The sequence below is a fragment of the Saccopteryx bilineata genome, chromosome 8 (genome assembly GCF_036850765.1).
Source record: "Saccopteryx bilineata isolate mSacBil1 chromosome 8, mSacBil1_pri_phased_curated, whole genome shotgun sequence".
In the NCBI taxonomy this organism is placed as follows: Eukaryota; Metazoa; Chordata; class Mammalia; order Chiroptera; family Emballonuridae; genus Saccopteryx; species Saccopteryx bilineata.
Genome location: NC_089497.1, coordinates 38,966,722 through 38,976,625, shown reverse-complemented (window position 1 = coordinate 38,976,625; position 9,904 = coordinate 38,966,722). Strand labels below are relative to the sequence as shown.

Below are 9,904 nucleotides of genomic sequence, written 5' to 3'. Positions count from 1 at the left end.
GGTTCTCCCTGCAGAAGTTTTAAGATGAGAAACAAGAATCCAAAAAAAAAGCCAGCAAGTTACCTTGGTTTCTCATGGTTCCCTGGTTCAGCAAACAAATTAAAGAAAGAATTTCTGGGTACACCCTGAAAAATCGACTTCTAATAGGTATTTCCTCACTTTGAACTATTTGTTAAATCAATAAAAATTCCTTCTTAAGTAGGTATTGGGGGGAGAATGAATATAATTAGCATGAGCAGAATTAAATATGAGGACTTAACATGTAGAGTTTAAATATTTGATATGAGACCTGAACAAATTAACACATCATGAAAACAAACTAGTTGACACTATTTTCAACCTAATTTGTAAATCAATGTTGTGTCTCTACTCTTGAGACATTTCAGATCTAATTTTCAAATGTGAACATATTTTTTAAATAATATCAAGTACATACATGCTGTTGGAAAATTCACTGTGGAGATTGATATTGCAAAACTATTATTTTTTAATAAAAGCCCTGGCTAAATTGACTAGGTTTGAGTATGCATGAGAAAGTAGCTGTAGGAGTTTTTAGAGAAGAGCAATGAAAAATGTTTTAAATTAACACACAAATTATATCAAAATTTGATCAGCACATTTTATCTACCTGGAGCAACATTGCCCTGAAATGTGATAAGATGAAGATATAAAAATGAGACTTAAGGAATACAAACAGGAGACAATTAAGAGCCATGGTTGATTCCTTTGTCAAATAATTTCTAATCATGAAAGGCAGACAAGTTTATTGGTTAAATATACAGACCAGGTCCCCTGGTTTGTAATCCTAGCTCTGCTACTTGTCTGCTCTATGATCTTAAGCAAATTAGTATACTTTTCTCTGCCTTCGTTTTCTCATTTGTAAAATAAGGATACAAATACTCATATTATAAAGTTATCTAAAAACATTAAATTAACTTATATAAGTGCTTATGATTTTAATACATTATAGATGGTGAACCCAGTATACATAGCCACCACTACAGCCGCCTTGCCCATGCAGGTTCGCATTGGATTCGGACAGATGGTAATGAAACAACGGAGCCAAAAACTGGTAGGCCATCATCTTTAATCCTAGCTTGCACCTGGCAGACAAGTAAAAGACACTGGGCTCCAAAACCCACTCATTTAGTGCTCACAAAGCTACTGACTTATCCGAGTTTCCTAGAATCAAAGGTTTCTAGCTCACCAGACTTATTAACCTCTGTTCCCCACCTCCTTCCTTCTCCCTGCACAAACTGGCTTTTCCTTCAGCACTCCGCCATCTTGGCTGCTTCTCCTCTTTTCCACTTGGCCTTACTCTGCTCTCCCCTCTAATGCAAATCTCAGGAACTAAGAGAGCAAGCTCCCAGTCTGCCCCACTCTATAGTGCAGAAACCAAAATCTTTAATCTAATATACAAATAAGGAAGTCTCTGATACAAAGTCACTTATCTGAGTCATAATTGGATTCCTCATGAGAGTGCACCACCCCACATCATGCAATCAGTCAAGGGTGTGGGGAAAAGCTTAGTCTTAAAACTAAGCCTTAGGCTATAATGACCTGGCCTGTTTACAGCCTGTCCCCCACACCCAATACAAACTATAAGCTAGCAAACATATATATCATATTTAAAAACTTATTTGACCAACAGATGGTTACATTATTTTCTGACTGTCCTTAGCACTCACCTACTAATGTTTACAGATGAGATCTCCAAATGGTCCATTTAGAAAATTGCAGATCTATAGCCTCACTCCCCATAATAAAGGTAATAATAGTAAAAAATTTAAAAATTGTGTACTTAACATATGTGTAAGGCCAGGAGCTGCCATCGTGGCCATTCACATGCAGGTTCCCATTGGATTCGGGCAGACGATAAAGAAATGGCGGAGTCAGAGGATGGGGGGTGTTGGTCAAATAAGTTTGTAAACATGATATATATGTTTGCTCGCTTGTGACTTATAATGGGTGTGGGGGACAGGCTATAAGCAGGCCAGGTTGTTGTAGCCTGAGGTTTGGTTTTGGGACTTAGCTTTTCCCCACACCCTTAACTGATTGTATGATCTGGGTGGTGCACTCTCATGAGAAATCCAATTATGCCTTGGATAAGTGACTTTGTATCGGAGACTTCCTTGTTTGTATATTGGATTAAGGGATTTTGGTTTTCTACACTATAAAGTGGGACAGACCAGGAGCTCAGACACACAGTTCCTGCTATCACAATTGCAGGGGCTCCCCTGATCCCTTGCCCTTCATGGGAAGAGCTGGTTTTCTGCTTTTCCCTTGTCTTCTTTTGTGGTTTGCCTGTCTTGGTGAGACACCAATAAATAGGATGGCCCCCCATCCTCTGACTCCGCCATTTCTTTATCGCCTGCCCGAATCCAATGGGAACCTGCATGTGAATGGTCACGATGACGGCTCCTGGCCTTACAACTGGCATAGTTTCCGGCAGGATTCAGAGATTGGTATGGAGCCACCACCCTTGATGGGTGGGATAGAGTTCTGGTTGCTGCTCTGGCTCCCCATGGCTGTCCTTTTAGGGGCCATGGGCTACATGTTTTTTACTCAAGAGGAAACTGCCCGAGGTCAAAAGCTTCAGCATGAATTGCAAACAGAACGGCAGAAAAGGCTGGAACTGGAGCGAGCACTGGAGAAGGAATTACGGGTTCGAGAGTTGCAGTTTACCCTGGAAGCTGAACGTCTTCACCGGCAGTTATTGGAGAAACAACTCCGGATTCAAGAGCTCGAGTCTCAGCTTCTGGCCAAAAGCCAGCAGCCACAGGAGCCTAAACGGTCACCAAAGGAGCAGCAGCATCCGTGCCGGTGGATTGGCTTTGAGTCAGCGGGAGCAGGCGCTTGCGACTCCTCTTCTGAGGATGAGAAGGCTCAGGCTGAAGCTGCCATACGCACACTGAGAGCCCGACCAGTTGTCGCCAAGAAGGTAAAAACCCAGCAACAAAGAGTCCCTCAGGGGCAGCCACAGCCTCCTGCCCAGGTAATGGAACACTCTGTGGTCCGGCCCTATACCCAGGCAGAGCTGATGGAGTTGGGGGCACAATTTAGGCAGAAACCTACTGAATCCCTGGTAGCCTGGTTACTACGATTATGGGATATAGGGGTGGATGGCATCATGCTCTCCGGAACAGAGATGGAGAAATTGGCCGCCATTACCACACACTCTTCCTTGAGGCAGCGTCTTCAGAACTGCCATGGCAACCCAGGAGACCATACCCTATTAGAATGGGTGATGGCTGCCATTCGTATGGTCTGGCAGAATGCTGGAGAACTGCCGGGGGCAATGAGTCGGTGGCAGTGCTACAGTGAGTTAGTAAAGGTCCTTCAAGAACTAGGTATGAAGAATGCTGTTTTCAACCCTGGGTCTCGTGGGCCAGACGAAGAAGTGTTTACGGCCAAAATGAGGGAATTTGTCCTTGCTAGCACCCCGTCAGCCCTTTTTGGGTCACTTGTGGCTATCTTGGGCCCCTATGTGGGGCAGCCCATCAATGCAGTTACACAGATGGTAGCAGATTTGGGAGAGCTGGAGGCCGCTCGGGATCATAAAGCAGTGAGGGCTGCTGCCTATGTTTCCCCCCCAACTAACAAGGGAAACGGGCCTGTAAAGGTTACCCGAACGCAGATGTGGGTAGACTTGATTGCGGCTGGAGCAGATAAGGGGAAATTAGATGGCCAGTCTAATAAAATTCTTTTGGAGCTTTGGCGGCAGCTTAAACCAGAACAGAAGTTTCAGCCACTGAGACAAAAGGCCCCAGCAGCTACCAATAAAACGTTTGGTGCGCGCACAGCTCGGTTACAAGATTATATGATAGAGACAGCCGAGGGAGAGGGGAACTCCCAAGACCCATTGTACCAGTTTGAATAGGAAAAAGGCCGAGGGACCCGTCTAACGGGTATGGGCGGGGACCGGAGGCCACATGTGGAACTGGCTATCCACTGGTCCCCTTCCAACGTACAACAGGTGTTGGCCTTGGTGGATACAGGTGCAGAATGTTCCCTTCTCTATGGAAACCCAGAGCAGTTTGCTGGGACCCCAGTGGCCATTGATGGTTATGGGGGCCAAACTGTCCAAGTGAAGCCAATAACTATTCCATTGGGGATAGGGAGACTGCCTCCTAAGCCATATAAGGTGTATGTATCTCCTATTCCTGAATATATTTTGGGGGTAGATGTCTTGCAAGGACTGTGGTTGGAAACTACAGCTGGGGAGTTCCGGCTGCGGATCAGGGTTGTGAAGGCAGTATTGCGGGGACATGCATCACATTCCCCTTTGCAATTACCCATCCCTTGGCGTGTGACTAACACCAAGCAGTACCGCCTGCCAGGTGGTTATGAAGAAGTCACAGGGACAATCCTTGAACTAGAAAAGGTGGGGATCATCCGGCCAGCACACAGTCCTTACAACTCCCCAGTATGGCCTGTGCGCAAAGCAGATGGAACCTGGAGAATGACAGTAGATTACAGGGAACTTAATAAAGTTGTTCCCCCTTTGCACGCTGCTGTTCCCTCGATAGCTAACATGATGGATCGGCTAAGCCATGAGTTGGGGACATACCACTTTGTGGCAGACTTGGCCAACGCTTTTTTCTCTATTGATATAGCCACAGAGAGTCAAGACCAATTTGCCTTCAGTTGGGAAGGGAGACAATAGACCTTTACAGTGTTACCCCAGGGCTATTTGCATAGCCCCACCTTGTGCCATGGGCTGGTGGCTGCTGACCTGGCTAAATGGAAACAGCCAGAGGTAGTCCGCATGTACCATTATATTGATGATATTATGCTAACTAGTGATTCTCTTTCAGAATTGGAGCAAGCAGTCCCTACCCTGCTATCCCATTTGAAAGCATGTGGCTGGGCAGTTAACGAGAACAAATTACAAGGACCTGGGTTATCTGTTAAATTCTTGGGAGTTGTCTGGTCGGGTAAGACAAAAGTTATCCCTGACGCAGTTATAGATAAGATTCAAGCATACCCCGTGCCCACTACGGTAAAACAGTTACAGGAATTCTTAGGTTTGTTGGGGTATTGGCGAGCATTTATACCGCATTTGGCTCAGTTACTACGCCCCTTGTACAACCTTATTCGAAAGGGGGTTCGCTGGGATTGGACTGAGCAGGCGCAAGGTTCATTTGCAGCTGCTAAGAGAGCTGTCAAGGTGGCACAGGCCTTGAATGTGTTTGATCCTGCCAGGCCCTGTGAGCTGGATGTTCATGTAACCTCGGAGGGGTTTGGATGGGGCTTGTGGCAGCGGACAGAGCGCCTACGGCAACCTATTGGATTTTGGTCCCAATTGTGGAAAGGTGCTGAAGTTCGTTACTCATTAGTAGAGAAGCAGCTGGCAGCTGTGTATGCTGCCCTCCTGGCAACTGAGAGTATTACAAGCACAACACCAGTTACAGTCAAAACAACATACCCTATAGCTGGATGGGTGAGAGATTGGGCAACTAAACCACGTAGTGGTATGGCCCAAATGTCTAACCTGGCCAAGTGGGGTGCCTATCTGCAACAATGCTGTGCTCTTAGCACCAGCCCATTGAGGGCAGAACTGCAGGAGGTCTTGGGTCCAGTCACCTATGTGACCTTAGAGTCAGGTGCAACTGGGGCTCAGGAGGCAGAACCTGAGGTCAGTCCTTACCAGGAGGGGCGGGTGCCCATCCCCGAAGATGCCTGGTATACTGATGGTTCCAGCAGGGGCCAACCTGCCAAATGGATGGCTATCGCCTTCCATCCGGCCACTGAGACTATTTGGATGGACACGGGTACAGGCCAAAGCAGCCAATGGGCAGAATTAAGAGCTGTTTGGCTAGTTGCCCATAATGAACCTTCACCTCTGGTGATCTGTACTGACAGTTGGGCTGTCTATCGTGGACTGACCCTTTGGATTGCTACTTGGCACATTAACCAGTGGATGGTAATGCACCGTCCATTATGGGGTCAGGCCATGTGGCAGGACTTATGGGAAATAGGACACCAGAAGCAGGTGACAGTATATCATGTCACAGGGCATGCCCCTCTAGCCCATCCTGGGAATGATGAAGCAGATACGTTGGCAAGGGTGCGATGGTTGGAGACTGCACCTGCAGGTGATGTGGCACAGTGGCTCCACCGGCACCTGCTCCGTGCAGGACAGAAAACTATGTGGGCTACAGTTAAGGCTTGGAACTTGCCTGTGTCCTATGCAGAGGTACTTGCAGCCTGTGAGCAATGTGCAGTATGTTCCAAGGAACACCCTCGGAGACCACTGGTGTCACCTGGACAGATCCAGAGGGGTCATGTCCCACTGACACGATGGCAGATAGACATCATTGGACCCTTACCAAAGTCAGAAGGGTACCAGTATGCAGTCACTTGTGTAGATACTGCCACCGGGCTGCTTGCTGCTTACCCCGCTCGTAACCCTGACCAGAGGGCAGTCATACAGGCTCTGGACCGCCTGAGTGCTGCATACGGGCGACCACTGGTCCTTGAAAGTGACAATGGTACCCACTTCACTGGTTCAATGGTGAGGCAATGGGCTCAAAAGCTGGGGGTGGACTGGAAGTACCATGTTCCCTACCACCCCCAGGCTGCTGGCATCATTGAGCGTTATAATGGACTCTTAAAGCAGGGACTGCGACAGGAGGGGGGCACCGGCTCTCTTACTGGATGGACGCGCCGCTTATGGACAGTACTTCGGATTTTGAATGAGCGACCTCGACGGGGAAGCCCAGCTCCAGTAGAGGCCCTCCTGCATCGGACAGCTGCCCCTATTCAGTTGCAGATATGCACTAAGGACATTTTACTCAAGCCAGGTTTCGGACAGCAGGGCAACGTGCTCTTGCCTGCTCCAACAGCCCTTCTTAAAGGACAACGGCTTCAATGGACTTGGCCCTGGACTGTACAGGCCCCCCATCTGAGATGGGTGGCCTTGTTGGCACCATGGGGAAAGGGGCTAGAGGTGGAACTCCAGTTAACTCCTTGGGCAACCAGCACCTGGCCACCTAAGGTAGAAGTGTATTATCCCTTGAGTGCTCAAGGGGACAGCATTTTGAAGGGCACCTTTGTAATTTCTTTATGGCCAATAATGAGTTCCCCTATTTTACTACACATAGAACCAACAGATGCTGGTATATTGGCCAATAAGGTTTGGTATGCCCGCTCAGGGCGGCCTCTGGTGCCAGCTACAGTGCTGTCTGCAGATAAAACTCTGGCCTGTATTCTGCCAGAGGGAAAAGATTTGCCTCTCTTGGTGCCACTGACAGCTCTCTCATTTCGCCCATAGTTTTTGATCTGTTAATCCTATTGCTGTAGTTGGTACTATTTCTGTTTATGCAATGTATCCTACTCTTTGCACAGTGACCATCATGGAAGATGCCTGTGGTTTAGATTGTAAAGCGAGCAAAAGGGGTGGAATGTTGGTCAAATAAGTTTGTAAACATGATATATATGTTTGCTCGCTTGTGACTTATAATGGGTGTGGGGGACAGGCTATAAGCAGGCCAGGTTGTTGTAGCCTGAGGTTTGGTTTTGGGACTTAGCTTTTCCCCACACCCTTGACTGATTGTATGATCTGGGTGGTGCACTCTCATGAGAAATCCAATTATGCCTTGGATAAGTGACTTTGTATCAGAGACTTCCTTGTTTGTATATTGGATTAAGGGATTTTGGTTTTCTACACTATAAAGTGGGACAGACCAGGAGCTCAGACACACAGTTCCTGCTATCACAATTGCAGGGGCTCCCCTGATCCCTTGCCCTTCATGGGAAGAGCTGGTTTTCTGCTTTTCCCTTGTCTTCTTTTGTGGTTTGCCTGTCTTGGTGAGACACCAATAAATAGGATGGCCCCCCATCCTCTGACTCCACCATTTCTTTACCGCCTGCCCGAATCCAATGGGAACCTGCATGTGAATGGTCACGATGATGGCTCCTGGCCTTACAACGGGCCATCCTATTTATTGGTGTCTCACCAAGACAGGCAAACCACAAAAGAAGACAAGAAAAAAGCAGAAAACCAGCTCTTCCCATGAAGGGCAAGGGATCAGGGAAGCTCCTGCAATCGTGATAGCAGGAACTGAGTGTGCCAGCTCCTGGTCTGTCCCACTTTATAGTGTAGAAAACCAAAATCCCTTAATCCAATATACAAACAAGGAAGTCTCTACTACAAAGTCACTTCTCTGAGGCATGATTGGATTGTACCGCCCCACTTCAAAAAGGGTAGGAAAGGCTTAATTCCAAAACCAAGCCCCAGGCTATAAGGATTCTGCCTGCTCCCCAACACACATTAGTATCACCTGGGCAACGGCCTCCCCGTGGGCAGCGTAATCCTTAACAAAGTGAGCATAATACATTTTATCTGCCCAACAATATGCCAAATATATTGAGTTATTTTACATATATTTAAATTACAGATATTATAGTGCTGGCTGGTTGGCTCAGTGGTAGAGCACTGGCCAGGCATGCAGATGTCTCATGTTTGATCCCCGATCAGGGCACACAGGAGAAGTGACCATCTGCTTCTCCACCCCTCTCACTCTTGCTTCTCTCTCTCTCCCTCTCTCTCTTTCTCTCCTGCAGCCATGGCTCATTTGGAGCAAGATGGTCCCAAAAGCTGAGAATGACTCCACAGCCTCACCTCAGGCACTAAAATAGATTGATTGCCGAGCAATGTAGCAATGCCCCCGATGGGCAAAGCATAGCTTGGTAGGGAACATATCAGGTGAATCTTGGTCAGGGCATATGCAGAAGTCTTTCTCTCTGCCACCTTGCTTCTTATGAAAAATAAATAAATAAGTAAATAAACAAACAAATAAATAAATATACAGATATTATAATTCACTTAATTTTTTTAACCAACAAAATAACCTTTTGAGGTAAGTACTGCTATCTTCTTTTTTCATAGATGTTGAAACTGAGGCACAGAGAAGTTTAGAAACTTGTACTAGCTCATGTAATAAGCAAGTGGTGTAGCAAGTATTTAAATCTATTCAGCCTGACTTCAGAATCTAGGTTCCTAATTGCTATAATAAATACACTTTGTACTTAAGATCCTTTCTCTTTCAAGTGACAAAATACCACATTCAAGATGGCTAAAGGAAAAATATTACTAAAAATTCATAATAAATGTGATTTCAAACTCAAGTAAGTTCATTGGTTTAAACAATATTCTTGTGGCTTGATAAAGCCTTCCTCAAATCTCAGGCCTGTTTCATTCATTTTTGGTTCCATTCTCAAACAAGCTCTCTTTGTGAGTTGGGAAAGACTACAATTCTATCCTCTCAAAATCCTATCAGAGGCCCTGGCGGGTTGGCTCAGTGGTAGAGTGTCGGCCTGGTGTGCAGAAGTCCTGGGTTCGATTCCCGGCCAGGGCACACAGGAGAGGCACCCATCTGCTTCTCCACCCTTCCCCCTCTCCTTCCTCTCTGTCTCTCTCTTCCCCTCCCGCAGCTGAGGCTCCATTGGAGCAAAGATGGCCCCTTCGCTAGGGATAGCTCCTTGGCCTCTGCCCCAGGTGCTGGAGTGGCTCTGGTTGCAACAGAACGACGCCCCAGAGGGGCAGAGCATCGCCCCCTGGTGGGCAGAGCGTCGCCCCCTGGTGGGCGTGCCGGGTGGATCCCGGTCGGGCGCATGCGGGAGTCTGTCTGACTGTCTCTCCCCGTTTCTAGCTTCAGAAAAATACAAAAAAAAAAAAAAATCCTATCAGAGAGGAGAGGTAAGGGTGGGAGACAGAACCTGTTTCTCCCCAATAGTTCCAAGGAAATCTTTAATCACATTTACACATTTTAATCAATTGTTATTGGCCTATAATTAGTGGATCTGAATCATCGAGTCTTGGTCACTTGGTCATGCAGAGTTGAATCAAACAGCACATCTGAAAATGTACACACGAAAATAGCTATGATGGAAAGGTATG

General features: G+C 46.8%; 1 protein-coding gene across 1 annotated transcript in view; it reads left to right on the top strand.

Annotated features, from left to right (window-relative positions):
• The first annotated feature begins 2,529 nt into the window (after nucleotides 1–2,529).
• The window catches only part of LOC136311676 (unconventional myosin-VI-like), a 140,605-nt gene continuing 133,230 nt past the window's right edge, over nucleotides 2,530–9,904 (top strand). Inside the window, exons 1-2 of the mRNA XM_066240805.1 lie at nucleotides 2,530–2,995; nucleotides 4,818–4,831. Coding sequence (XP_066096902.1) covers nucleotides 2,546–2,995; nucleotides 4,818–4,831 — 464 coding nt within the window. The 5' untranslated portion in view covers nucleotides 2,530–2,545. The remainder of the gene's footprint in view (nucleotides 2,996–4,817; nucleotides 4,832–9,904) is intronic.